Source organism: Euleptes europaea, chromosome 6 (genome assembly GCF_029931775.1).
Source record: "Euleptes europaea isolate rEulEur1 chromosome 6, rEulEur1.hap1, whole genome shotgun sequence".
Lineage (NCBI taxonomy): Eukaryota > Metazoa > Chordata > Lepidosauria > Squamata > Sphaerodactylidae > Euleptes > Euleptes europaea.
In genome coordinates, this window is record NC_079317.1 from 4,608,275 (window position 1) to 4,622,767 (window position 14,493).

Below are 14,493 nucleotides of genomic sequence, written 5' to 3' on the forward strand. Positions count from 1 at the left end.
AGAAGAGCCCTGGTGGATCAGACCAGGGGTCCATCCAGTCCATCATCCCGTCTTACACAGCGGCCAACCAGTTTCTCTGGAGGACCAATAACAGGACATAGAGGCCAAGGCCTTCCCCTGATGTTGCTTCCTGGCACTGAGATTCAGAGGTTGATGCCTCTGTACATGGAAGTTCCCTTTAGTCACCCTGGCTGATAGAATTCTCCTCCACGAATCTGCCTAATCCTCTTTTAAAGCTCTCTATGCCTGTGGCCATCACTACATCCTCTGGCAGCAAATTCCACATTTCAATTCACTTGCTATGTAAACAAGTATTTTCTTTTGTCTGTCCCGAGTCTACTGTCCATCAGCTTCATTGGATGCCCTTGAGTTCTAGTATTTTGGGAGACGGAGAAAACGTTCTCTCTGTCAACTCTCTCCGGCCCGTGCTTAATTTTATAAACCTCTATCACGTCCCCCCTTATCTGTTCCTTTTCTAAACTGAAAAGTCCCAGACTCTTCAGCTTTTCCTCTTAGGGAAGGGGCTCCAACTCCTTGGCTGCCCTCTTCAGTACGTTTTCCAGCTCTGCAATGTTCTTTTTGAGATAGGGTGACCAGGACTGCACACGGCATTCCAAAAGGAGGCGGCCCTCTCTGCTCACGGCCTCCTCTGCCGACTGTTTATTTCAGAATCTTTCCAGCACAGCGTGGAAGCCCTGGCTCAGCCACCCAGACCTGCGTTCAAATAATCCCGAGGAATTTATTACCAGTAAGGTGTGCCAATGAACGATTTCCTCTTTGCAATGGTGGCGGTTATTTTCGCCGCTACGCCGAAGTCAGCTGCAGGAGAAAGAATGGAAGATGTTTCTAGGAGCCGGCCTTTTGGTTTCATTTATTTTTTTCATTTATTGAAAACGTCTATCGTCCGCCTTTCTACCTCACAGAACTCAATACCTAAAGACCACAATTTAAATTCTGCCAGGACACCTATGAAACTCTGATTCCTCCTGGGGCAGAGGAAAGGGCGCCCCCTGCAGGGGGTGGCATGGCCAATACTCAACCAACATTAACCTCCAACCAAGCTGGTCTTTGCCCCTTCCTGGAAGGGTGAATATGGGGGATGGGAGCAAGGGAAATGGGGCGGTGGGGGGGGGAAACTGTTATGAGGCTACAAATCATTTCCGTTCACTAGGACTATGGAAAAGGGGGGCGGTGAAGTCACACTCAAACGACCCTCTCCCCATCTCACCTCAAGGCCTTTAGATGGGTAACTAAATGCTCAGTATTCTACTCTCTCCTCCCTGGTACAGGAGGAGGTTACAGGCCCCTAGTGGTCTTCCAGGAATCAGACCCAGAAACTGCATTTCCAGTTTTTTCCTGGACCCTTCGCATCTCTAGACAGACGCAATATTTAAAGAGAAGTCACAGCAGCCTTTTCAGACCTGTGGGGAGGCCCTGGCTTCTTCCTGTTGCGCAAGCTGCCCACCAGACATGCACTCTATCAATTCACTGCTGCATCTATCAGCCGATTCCCCTCCCCCTCCAGGATTCCCCTCCCCCTCCAGGATTATCTTTTTTGGTTTTTCTGAAGCAGGACGCGCACCCTCTCTGTTTATTTGTTATTTCTTTACCTTCCTTAAACAACCTGGAAACATTTTTTTTTAAGTTACAAAAGCACTCTGGGGATCGGGGCAGGAGCTGAGATGGAGAGGTCACGGGCACCGGCCAATCAGTGCCGCCCACCTCTAGATTTTGCAGTTAAAGACCAAAAGCTCAATATGGAGAAGAAAAAGATACATTTGCACTGAATAGTGGGGAGAGTGCTTCCAAGCTGGTCCCACTGCTCTACAAAATGTTACATATGTTTTCAATCATAAGGAAGCTAAGGAGAGATAATTCACTTACCTAACTTTATGTCCCCGTGGTCTGTTAATAAAATATTTGCACCCTTTAAAAAAAAAGGGGGATATCTTCATTAAATCCATTGACAGAGATTATTTTTCTACACTGCAAACATTCTCCTTGAGGAATTCACTTACCTTAATGTCCCTATGCATTTTGCCTTTCATGTGCAAATAAGCAAGCCCCTAAGAAAAAGAAGAAGAAATTAAAAATAAGGACATTTTACTACAAAATTAAATGCAAGATCAGGGCACCAGGTTTTATTTTATTAATTTATATTCTACCTTTCTCCCCAATGGGGACCCAAATTAACTTACATCATTTTCCTCTCTTCCATTTTATCCTCACAACAACCCTGTGAGGTGGGTTAGGCTGAGAGAGCATGACTGGCCCAAGGTCACCCAACAAGCTTCCATGGCATGAGTGGATATCTGAACCCAGGTCTCCCAGACCCTAGTCCGATACTCTTAACCACTACACCATACTGGCTCAAGAAATCCACCCCCCCCCCCCAAAAAAGTAATTTTCTACAATGGAAAAAAAAACATTTGAATTTTGCACTTCAGGCTCCAAAATGCCAGGAGCTCTGTCTATGCAAGACTGAGAGCTGTCCTACCCCTATACTGAAGGAGACGATAGAATAATGGACCGTGTCTTTTCCAAACGCTTAGGGCTGTTTAGCTTAGAAAGAAGGCAATTAAGGGGAGACATGATAGAGGTCTATAAAATTATGCATGGTTTGGAGAGAGTGGACAGGGAGAAGCTTTTCTTCTCTCATAATACTAGAACGCGGGGTCACCTGCTGAAGCTGGAGGGGGAGAGATTCCAAACAGACAAAAGGAAGTATTTCTTCACACAACGAATAGGATGTGGTGATGGATGCCGACCTGGAAGGCTTTGAGAGTGGACATGTTCATGGAGGAGAGTGCTATTCATGGCTACTAGTAAAAATGGATGCCAGCCATGATGCATTCTCTCCAATATCAGAGGAGCATGCCTATTATATTAGGTGCTGTGGAACACAGGCCGGACAATTCTCTCCAATATCAGAGGAGCATGCCTATTATATTAGGTGCTGTGGAACACAGGCCGGACAATGCTGCTGCAGTCGTCTTGTTTGTGGGCTTCCTAGACGCACCTGGTTGGCCACTGTGTGAACAGACTGCTGGACTTGATGCGCCTTGGTCTGATCCCGCAGGGCCTTTCTTATGTTCTTATGTTCAAAGGCAAGCAGCAGTCATCTATGGTGAATGCTTCCTGGTTGCAAAAAACGTGACTGTATACAAGAAGCAATGCTTCAGGAAGAGGGCCATCCTGAACTTCTCTCTCTGACAAAGTAGCTGACACATACAAGAAACCTTTTATACGGAAGGACACCGCAAAAAATATGACCTCTTCTCCTTCTCTGAAGTGCTACTGTCCAGAAGTCTACCACCTCTTTTTATGTCATGTCGAGACCAGCCCATTTTCCACCTGGCAACACTTTCCCGTGGAAGCTCCGGTGATGCTGCGGCTGCCAACACAGCACACTGGAAACGGGGCTTCCAGGTGGCAGCCTTCCCCACGGCTTTCCTACCCCAGTTGCCACAGTGGCCACTCCCCTGTCCACTGCAGGGGATGAAGGGGCTTTTTCAGAATTTGTTTAAAGAGCTAGTAATGGACATATTTGGCCCTCACCTGGATGGCCCAGGCTGGCCCAATCTCATCAGATCTCGGAAGCTAAGCAGGGTCGGCCCTGGTTAGTATTTGGATGGGAGACTACCAAGGAAGCCCAGGGTCACTACACAGAGGCAGGCAATGGCAAACCACCTCTGTTAGTCTCTTGTGTCTGGACAACCCTACAGGGTTGCCATAAGTTGGCTGCAACTTGACGGCACTTTACACACACAACGGACACACTGATCTACCATTATATTGATACGCCGACTGCTAGTTTCAAATCTCAAAAAAGCCCTCTGGTGGCATGGGGTGGGCTGCTGTGGGGACTGGGGCAGGGGAAAGAGCTACTCTGTGGGCAGGACTTTTTAAAAAATCCAGACTCCCACCCACTCACCCACGTGGAAGCCAGCCTGGCTTTGCGGAGACTTTTCTTCCCTAAACATCACAGCAAAGCAGGCTCAGGCAAGGTTGCAGAAAAGTCGTGGAAAACCTGGATGGTGGACGGAAGCATCACAATGCTGTGAGGAAGCCGGGGGCGGGGGGAACCACACTTCCCAACAGCATGGAAGCTGGGCCAAGCAACACCTGCATATGTGACCTGGGGTCTAACATGCACTACGCTTAAAGGTCTTCTTCACTCATTTCACGTGGAAAGCAGCTTTTGTGAGAAAGAGACTCCTTTGTCCAACGCACAAAGTGGCACGTTGAGTTGGCAGAGATTTACAGCCAGAGCAACAGATGGTAGAAAGGTGCGTGGGGGGGGGGGGAGCATTACAAATACAGATCAAAAGGCCTGATTTCCATGAGAATACCTGGCCCATCCGCACAGTCACACATGCAAATGCAGCCACTTTATACAAAGCCAGACTACTGGTCTGCCCAGCACCAACACTGAGGGTCACATTTCCCCCCATCCTTCCTTGGAGAAGCTCTGAGTGGCATATCTGGATCTCCCATCTTTTCTTAAAGTATTCACTGCTCACTGAAAAATCTGACATTTTTATGCCATCATAGAATCATAGAGTTGGAAGGACTATAATATGCCTATTATATTAGGTGCTTTGGAACGCAGGCAGGATGCTGCTGCTGCAGTCGTCTTGTTTGGGGGCTTCCTAGAGGCCCCTGGTTGGCCACTGTATGAACAGACTGCTGGACTTGATGGGCCTGGGTCTGAAACAGCAGGGCTTTTCTTATGTTTCTTATGTTAAGGTTTGAAGAGGGGAGTGGACATGTTCATGGAGGAGAGGGCTATCCGTGGCTACTGGTCAACATGGATACTAGTCATGATGCATGCCTGTTCTCTCCAGGATCAGAGGAGCATGCCTATTATATGAGGTACTGTGGAACACAGGCAGGACAATGCTGCTGCAGCCAGCTTGCTTGCTTGTGGGTGTCCTAGAAGTACCTGATTGGCCACTGTGTGAACAGAAGGCTGACTTGATGGGCCTGGGTCTGATCCAGCAGGGCCTTTCTTATGTTCTTAAGGACCACCAGGGACATCTAGTCCAACCCCCCGCACAATGCAGGAAATTCAGAACAGCCTTCATAACCCAGGACTGCACACAGGATCAGCTCACCTGTAAAGTCTCTCTGCACATATAGGCAATCTGTAGCTCTGACAGTGGGCCTGTGACTAGAAGAAAAACAAACACATAAAAACCGTTGAGGATTGCCATGCCAAGCTCTGGAGGCAAAACAGTTAGGCACCCCACAAGCCAAGACAAAAGGAGCATCCAGCTTAAAGCAGGTCTTCTCTTTTACAAGGATGGGATACGGCAGGGTGGTGGACTGAGAGACAGGATGAAGGAGCAGAAAAGAGCCGTAGTCCAGTAGCACCTTAAAGACTAACAAAATTTCTTGCAGGGTATGAGCTTTCATGAGCCACAGCTCACTTCTTCAGATACAGCTAGAATTTGAGTCCATCTATTCTTAGGTAGAGACGAGTGAATTAGACACACGATAGCAATGTAAATGTCAAAAGCAAGTAAATGGCATTAGCAGGCGTGATTGGATTAAGCGTGATATGCAGAGGGGTAGTAGGCTTGAAGAAATCTGCACTGGTAATGAGACAAGAATCCCAGATCTCTATGCAATCCAGGAGAATGCACTGTCTTGAGCTTCATTATTAGTTGTGTGTCTAATTCACTCGTCCCTACCTAAGGATAGATGGACTCACATTCTAGCTGTATCTGAAGAAGTGAGCTGTGTCTCATGAAAGCTCACACCCTACCAGAAATTTTGTTAGTCTTTAAGGTGCTACTGGACTCTTGCTCTTTTCTCCTGCTAGTAACAGACTAACACGGTTACCCATCGTGATCTATCTCCAAGGATGAAGGAGGCAACTGGTGGTTAAATCGAAGCATGTGGCTTACTTAACCAGACCACAGCTTGCTTCCGGTAGTGGCTGGTGGAAGCCCTGCCTTCGGAGCATGCCAGCAATAGCCTTTCCCCAGTGACTGTCCCCAGAATCTACTTCTTACAGCTAGCCTGCTTCCCTACATGGAGCTTGACACAGAAACCCACAAAAAGCACTAGCTCACATGTTTTCCTCTAGCCCATCTGACCATATTTGACATATATGAAATACATACTCCTGGATAGCCCAGGATAGCCCGATTTCATCAGATCTCGGAAGCTAAGCAGGGTCAACTCTGCTTAATATTTGGATGGGAGACCAACGAGGAAGTCCAGGGTTGCTATGCAGAGGCAGGCAATGGCAAAACCACCTCTGAATGTCTCTTGCCTTGAAAACGCTACTGGAGATGCCGGGGATAGAACCTGAGACCTTCTGCACGCCAAGCAGATGCTCTCCCGCTGAGCCATGGCTTCTGCCCCACAATTTTTTCTTAAAGACACCTCAGCTAGTGGTCAGCACCACAACTTGCGGGTGGTGGGCTCTGCATGCACTCTCACACTTGATAAGGCTTGCCTGAAGCCCTTCCCTATGGATAGTGCCCCACACCCCTTATGCTTGGAAAGGTGGGATGTGAAAAACATAAATCAAGGTATGTTTCCAGTTACCATGATAAATGTCCTGTAGGGATCCTCCTCCACAGTACTCCATGCAGATCCACAACTTCTCCCGACTTCGAAACAAAGGAAAAATGACCAGAATTAATCCCATTTTTACAACAGAAGCGACGATTGAGAGTCACTTTTTAATTTCATTGGATTCGATCACCCTTCCTACCCCTGACAACTCAGAGTAAATGTTTTTCAGTTACCCTCAGCCTTAACGTCTACTCCAGGGGTCCCTAACATTGTGCCTATGGGTGCCATGGTACCTGCCAAATGCTTTTAGAAAGCGGGCAAGACCAGATGGAGCTTTTGCCCACAAGGTTTCTGATGAGCCTTAGGAGATTTGATCGGCTTAAGAAGATCCCCAGGGTGGAGAGACTTTGCCCCTGTAACACAGGGGAGCTGGAAACCATAGAGTACGTATTTTTCTTCTATAAGTCAGCCTGCTCTAATATTACTGACCCTTTGATTAGGGAAATGGGTGCTGGTGATGACGGTGAATGGACCAAAAGGTTTCTGCTGGGAGACAGCTCACCAATCCCCACCCAGGTCGCAAAATACTGTGCAGCAGCAATGAAGCTGCATCGCCTCAATGTACTCCCTCGATCTGTGGAAAAGTAAAATTGGATGATTCCTAATTTTGTTGGCCTTGGTTGTAAACATATACCTTGTACAGTCAGTTTCTGTTTTACCTGTTTTATTTGGCATACCAGCGGCAAATAAAATGTATTTATTTATTTACTGATTTGATCGGCTGTGCAGATTTTCAAAAATGTTGCTTTGGCAGCAGCTGCCACCACAGCACAAGGATCTTCACTGTGTGGCTGAAGGTAAGCTGAGGCAGCCATTTTGTGGCTGGCTCCGCCTCCTGTGGCAGCCATTTTGCGGCTGTGTCTACCACGCTCTGTCAGAATTCCGAAGGTGCCTGGAGGCTCGAAAAGGCTGGGGACGCCGGGTCTACCTGGTCATCCTCCTTCCCATTTTACAGATAGGAATGGAGAGCAGAGGCCTTTTTTCCCCACCATCAGTTGCTCTGAACTTATGACTCACAGTAACTTCACAAAATGCCAACATCAACAAGCAAGCACACAAACACATAGATCTTGGTATGTGTGTTTGTTTGCGCTGACTAGTTTGGCATGCCAACTGCCTAACATTTACAGGGCACCAGGGAAAATACAGTCCTCTGAGTATCAGATCTCCAGAAAATGCACACTTGGACTTGGGGCGAGAGGTCAAATCCAACAAGGGAAGAGATCTATTCCCAAGGATCCCACCAATTAAATAAAGAATTTCAGAGAAATGGAAAATATGCTGCCTTGATTTTAGTAAGAAAAAGTTCACTGCTGTCACATGACATCCAAAAAAAAAAAAACTTTTGCTACCAGCAATCAAGTTTGGCAGCCACATGTTGTAGCAGAGTTGTTAAATAAAGCGCCTCCGGGAAGAGTCTCGCTTTCGGGGGGGGGGGGGGGGCGTTTGCGCAGAGATTCCGGACACTCCAGGAAGCTGGCACAGAAAATAAGCTTTGTAAAATGCAATAACCAGCCTCACCTGAGATAGCTTCCAAAGTAAGCCACGATGTTACAGTGTTTGCATTCCTTAACCATGTAGATTTCTTGCTGTATTAATGAAAAGTCGTCTCCTGCGAAGGAAGAAAAAAGATGATTAAACAATCACTCCCACATACCAAACATGTTTCCTATTTTTATCTGACAAAGGGAGCTTTGACCCCCAAAAGCTCATACCCCGAAAATTTTGTTGGTCTCTACGGTGCTCCTGGACACAAATCTAGAACCTTTACTATCGTAATTATTTGACCCATGCTCCCAGCAACCCTGCGAGGAAGGCCACTCGAACTCACAAAGATCTCTACCCATTTCCCACGTGATGTTTACTGTACGTACCTGCCCCTTCTTATTGCTATTCATTGTAACCCTCTCCCCAGGATGGTATGTCTAACGTTAAATGGTTTTGTTGCCTTGGACAGTTTGAGAGATCCCCTTTGAGAAAAGAATATGTTTATGCAGTTTGAGTCAACATGATACACTTCAGCATATAATCATCCATTGTCTTCTGCATGATGGCCCTCGTAAGAAAAATTTTTTACCCTTGATTGATAAAATGAAATCTGGCCATGAAGCTTCCATATGCCGGTTTTTAATGAATGACTCTATCCCTGAAGTCACATTAAAGGTGGCAGAATTCTTGACGGAAGTTGTCAGGACTAGGATCAAAGTTTAAATCATATTTATATGGGAAATGTATGGATTGAGGATTCTTGTGTACCATCTATGCTATATTTCTGGGAATATGCCAATAAAGGTTGATTGACTGATTGACTGATTGATTGATTGATTGACTGACAGTTTGAGAGCCAGCGTGGAAGAGTGGCTAAGAGCGGTGGACTCTAATCTGGACAGTCCTCCCCACCACAGCCCCATTTCTCCTTATCTTTTAACGACGAATGATATTTTAAGACTGCTGCAAGCTGCAATGCGTTTTAATATCGTCATGAATGAACTCCGAGAGGAATAAAATCGACTGCTGCAAGCAGTGGATTTTATTCCTCTCGGAGTTCATTCATGACGACATTAAAACGCAGAACAGACTCGGAAGCCACCGCGGGCCTGTTTGGGCTGAAAGTCTGAGGCCTAAAAAGCATTTCAAATAAAATACGTTTGCAGGCAGAGGGGGAAACTGGGGGGGGGGAGTGTTCCCCTCACTCCTGCCCCATCCTCGCCCTTCGGCCAGAGTCCAGACCGGCTGCCCAGTGTCTCCCTTGCCCAGCCAGGCCAAGCAGCCCCTCCACCACTGGGCCGGCACCGGGTTCCCCCGTCGACCCAGCAATTTTGGGAAGCCGATTCTTAGGCTCTTGTTTTGCTGAGATTATGAGAACTACCTGAAGTGAAACACCAAGACAAGAACGACTACTCACAAGCAGAACCCTGAAAAACAGTGTCCTGGCTAGGGGGTTGCCAGCTCTAGGTTGGAAAACACCTGGAGATTTGGGGGGGGGGGCGCTCCTGGTCAGGATGGCGTCTGGGAAGGAGAGGGACCGAAGCCGGATACAGTCCCATCCTTGAGAAATTAAAGCAAAAGAGTTTCCAGCTAAATATTAGGAAGAACTTTCTAACTTTCCCAACAGTTAGAAGGGTTCCTCAGTGGAACAGGCTTCCTCGGGAGGTGGTGGGCTCTCCTTCCCTGGAGGTTTTGAAGCAGAGGCTAGATGGCCATCTGTCAGCAATGCTGATTCTATGACCTTAGGCAGATCATGAGAGGGAGGGCAGGAGAGGTTGCGTCAGTGTTTGGCTCTCGTAGCCCTTTCTTGCATACCCAGGGTAGTGGTGATCACCACTTTGGGGTCCAGAAGCAATTTCCCTCCGGGCCAGGTATCCTGGAGGGATTTTTTTTTTTTTTTGCCCTTCTTCTGGGCATGTAGTAGGGGTCACTGGGGATGTGGTTGGGGGGAGGTAGTTGTGAATTTCCTGCATTGTGCAGGGGGTGGGATTAGATGACCCTGGTGGTCCCTTCCAACTCTATGATTCTAACAGCCATTTCCTCCAGGGGAATTGATACCTATTGTCTGGAGATCAGCTGTAATAGTGGGAGATCTCCAGGCCCCACCTAGAGGTTGGCAACCAGACCGAGTGTGAATACGCAGCAAGGTTGCCATCGATCGGGGACAGGGTCACCAAGGGCCACCTCTGGCCTGTGCGCATTTGAAACCAAACAACATTTTTCAGAGGCAGCAACTGACCGCCGAACTTCTGAACACAAACTGCGCAGGCTACACAATGGCTTCTTTCAACAGGCTGCTGCCGTCAGATGCTACAAACTCATCAAACCCCAAAAACAGGAATGAAGGAGAACCGCTTGTTTCTTGTCTCTTCGTTTCTGATGGCTTGGTGTTTCTCTCCTGCCATGTTTTGCTTAAAACATGAGGGCTAGAAACTTTTGCTTTAAGTAAAAGCTGGAACACTCAGGATGCGCACAGCGGTCTGTGGGCTTCACGACCAGCCAAAGACACTGCAGGCTGCCGATTACAGGCCTGTTTGCTGTAAAATTAAATGGCACAGGGTATGTAAGTCAGGATTGAACCTTCCGCAATCACAGATACCAGCCCGTCTCATGAACACATGGAGCTGCCTTATACTGAATCAGACCCTTGGTCCATCAAAGTCAGCGTTGTCTACTCATACCGGCAGCAGCTCTCCAGGGTCTCAGGCAGAGGTCTTTCACATCACCTACTTGCCTGGTCCCTTGAACTGGAGATGCCGGGGGTTGAACCTGGGACCTTCTGCATGCCAAGCAGATGCTCTGCCACTGAGCCACAGTCCCCAAGTATGGTAATTTCTCCCACATTTCAAAAATTATTCCCTCCGCAAAGATATCCAAATCTCAAACCCAACTATTCCAGTCTCCAACAACCTACACAACCTTTAACAATGTATGGTTCAACCCACAAACTTTTTTTTTTTTAAGAATCCGATGACCCAACAGTCTTGGATAGAGCTCATCTTACAAATACCATCCTCTATTTCCATCCTTGCATAGAAAAGGAAAAAGGGAAGGGAGGGAGAAAGGGAAGGGGGGAAGAGAGAGAGAGAGAGAGAGAAAGAGAGAGGGAGAGAATTTTTTTTTTTAAGTCCCCCAATGTTAGTCAGCCAAATGCCCCTCAGGAGCTAATATGTTGGGCATGCTGCAGACAGACGTTGGGTGTTATTTCTCTTCCATCATGTGAACTGTGTATATGTACATGTGTGTGTACACATATATACATACATACCTATAGACATTTCAGTTTTGTCTAATAACTATTGCCAGACTCAGCTTCCTTGCATTTGAATAACCCCTTTAAAATCCATACAATGCCAGCACAGATTCTGAACTTCTCATCACAACCAAAAAGGCCAGAAACTTTGGTTTGGCTTAAAATAAACCTAAGGCAGACATTGAAAAAGGAAGTTATGAAGGTTAAAAAAAAATTGTCAACAGCAGGGTCAGAGGGCCACGAAATGCAGGAAGTACCGGTTAAATTGTCATTATGAAAGTTTAAATGTAAACCACTCCCAGGGACACTAACAACTTGCTAAGCAAAACGAAGCAAGTCCTGTAATGGCTGAGGAATCCCAAGCCCTTCTTAAGCCCTTGGAAGATGGCGTCAAGCTTTTGGATGAATTCTAATTCAGCAGTTTCACACTGGAGTCTGCTTTTGAAGTTCTTTTGCTGCCTGCATCCACACAGCCTGAAGCTACAAAAGGAACAACCCGTGCTGAGAAAACTAGCAAATGAAACAAAAATGCAAAACGATGGCTAAGGTATTTATAAGAAATCGATCCCAAAAGCTCAGAAATATCACATAAGCTGCATTTTTTATTTCACTTGCATCTACACAGCAACAATGCTCTGTGTTGCATTCAATGCCGTTGCGAATGCACAGTGAATGCAGCAGCGATGGAGCATCGACAGGATGAGCTGAGCACTGAACTCCTGCCAGGCTCCAGCCATCACGGAGCTTCCCCGCCCCATTCTTTACCAGGAAATCTGGATAAAACATGCTTGCATCTTTCCCCTTATATCCCTGCAACGAAGAGGACTAGAGAATTGCTTTTTAAAAGAAATCTGGAAATTTAGAAGAACTAGTAGATCATGACACTAGATTATAACATTATTGTGTAATAACCTTTAAGAACTAGGTTTGAGTCCAGTAGCACTTTAGAGACGGACAAGAAGCAGCAGCAGCGTTGGTTTTTATATGCCAATTTTCTCTACCTTTTAAGGAGAATCAAACCGGCTTACAATCACCTTCCCTTCCTCTCCCCACAACAGACACCTTGTGAGGTAAATGAGGCTGAGAGCCAGCGTGGTGTAGGGGTTAACAGCAGTGGTTTGGAGCGGTGGACTCTGGAGAGCCAGGTTCAATTCCCCACTCCTCCACACAAGCAGTGGACGCTAATCTGGGGAACTGGGTTGGTTTCCCCACTCCTGCTGGGTGTCTCATAATGTGACTAAAATACGATAGCCTCAGTTTAGTCTTTAGCTTCTAGGGACAGTTCAGGCTTGATTTGCTCTAGAACCCACTTTTTGGCAGCCCACAGTATCCCCTAATTTTCTACCCCTAAGTATTTTTCCTCTATTCTAATCAAGCTGATTGTGGGTCTCTAGGGTGCTACTGGACTCGAATCTAACTCTAGTGAGATAAGAATCCTATGTCCCTATTCAGCCCTAGGGACTGAAGATTTGTTGGTCTCTAAGGTACTAGGAGCCCCATGGCACAGAGTTGTAAAGCTGCAGTACCGCAGTCCAAGCTCTGCTCACGACCTGAGTTCGATCCCAACGGAAGTTGGTTTCAGGTAGCCGGCTCAAGGTCGACTCAGCCTTCCATCCTTCCGAGGTTGGTAAAATAAGGACCCAGCTTTTCTGGGGGTAAAGGGAAGATGACTGGGGGAAGGCACTGGCAAACCACCCCGTAAAACAAAGTCTGCCTAGGAAACGTCGGGATGTGACGTCACCCCATGGGTCAGGAATGACCCGGTGCTTGCACTGGGGACCTTTACCCTTTAAGGTACTACTGGACTCGAATCTAGGTCTACTACTACAGACTTCTGAACCAATGTTTTTTAACAGCACTCCAGTGGTGTGGGGGACTGGCTCTGAGAGGGTGACAGAAGGGAAATGGTGCCGATGTTTTGGCTTCTTTGGTTTTATTGTTTCAGTTTTGAGCTTTCTTTGGTGGATTCTGAAAGGGGAGGAGTACAACTTTTCCAAATAAATAAGTTATGATGGCAAGACCTTAAAAAATATACACCTTCCTATCCACGTAGAAAGCAAACATGCTTGGGCTACGTAAGATAGGTTTGGGAAAGAGAAAGATCAGCGCAAAGTAAGTGGAAACTTGGGAGAAAGGACAAGGGCCATTTCCACATGGGTTATTTGCGCTTGTTTCAACTACGCTTCCCTACAGCGTTTGTAAAACTCCCGGGATTTCCTCAGCCTTTCTCTGGCCTTCCCCACCAAACCTGCTTTGCTGCAAGGTTTTGGGAAAGATCACAGCAAAGCCTTGAGGGTGGAAAGGTTTAGCATACTGTAGGTTATTTCGCTTTCTGTTCAGTAGGATCCTGTTTATGTAATTTCTGTACCACTTAAATGTGTCATGCGAGTACTCGTGCTATGCTTCATATCTTACTGGTGGTCCCGGGCTTCTAAAATCCTAACGCAGGGGTCTCCAGCATGGTACCCATGAAATCGTGGTGGCCTCCAACACCTTTCCTGGTGCTCGCCAAGTGTCTTTAGAAAGCAGGCAGGGCCAGGTGGGGCTTTTGCCCAGCAAGGTTTCTGATTCGCCATGGGAGATCTGAGTGGCAGTGCAAATTTTCTAAAATGCTGCTTTGGCGGAAGCTGCCATCACAGCTCAAGGATCATGGTGGACAGCCGTGTTAGTCTGTCTGCAGCAGCAGAAAAGAGCACGAGTCCAGTAGCACCTTAAAGGTTAACAAAATTCCTGGCAGGGTACGGAGCTTTCGTGAGTCACAGCTCACTTCTTCAGATACGGCTAGAACGTACCTGTCATTCCAGAATGTCATTCTAGCTGTATCTGAAGAGGTAAGCTGTGACTCACGAAAGCTCCTACCCTGCTAGGAATGTTGTTAGCACAAGGACCGTCACTGTGTGACCGAAGGTGAGCTGCAACAAGCCATTTTGTGGCTGGCTCCGCCTCCTGCGGCAGCCATTTCATGCCAGCCACTGTGAGATGCTCACGCACTTGCGTTTATTTATTCCTATCCCACTTTTCACCCCACGGTTGAGACTCAAAGTGGCTTGGAACATCGTCCTCCTCACCTCCGTTTCCTCACAGCAGCAACCCTGTGAGGTAGGACAGCCTGAGGGTTTGCGAGGGGCCCAAGGTCACCCAGCAAGTTTCCCTGGCAGATG

At 47.2% G+C, this 14,493-nt stretch overlaps 1 protein-coding gene across 2 annotated transcripts in view; it reads right to left on the minus strand.

The window, feature by feature from the left end:
- Positions 1-14,493, minus strand: part of MAP4K5 (mitogen-activated protein kinase kinase kinase kinase 5) — a 101,012-nt gene that overhangs the window by 48,724 nt on the left and 37,795 nt on the right. For both annotated transcript variants that reach the window (XM_056850692.1, XM_056850691.1), the window contains exons 3-8: positions 8,113-8,203; positions 6,562-6,626; positions 5,118-5,173; positions 2,019-2,066; positions 1,885-1,927; positions 747-819 (exon numbers count right to left, since the gene is read on the minus strand). In XM_056850692.1, coding sequence (XP_056706670.1) covers positions 747-819; positions 1,885-1,927; positions 2,019-2,066; positions 5,118-5,173; positions 6,562-6,626; positions 8,113-8,203 — 376 coding nt within the window. The remainder of the gene's footprint in view (positions 1-746; positions 820-1,884; positions 1,928-2,018; positions 2,067-5,117; positions 5,174-6,561; positions 6,627-8,112; positions 8,204-14,493) is intronic.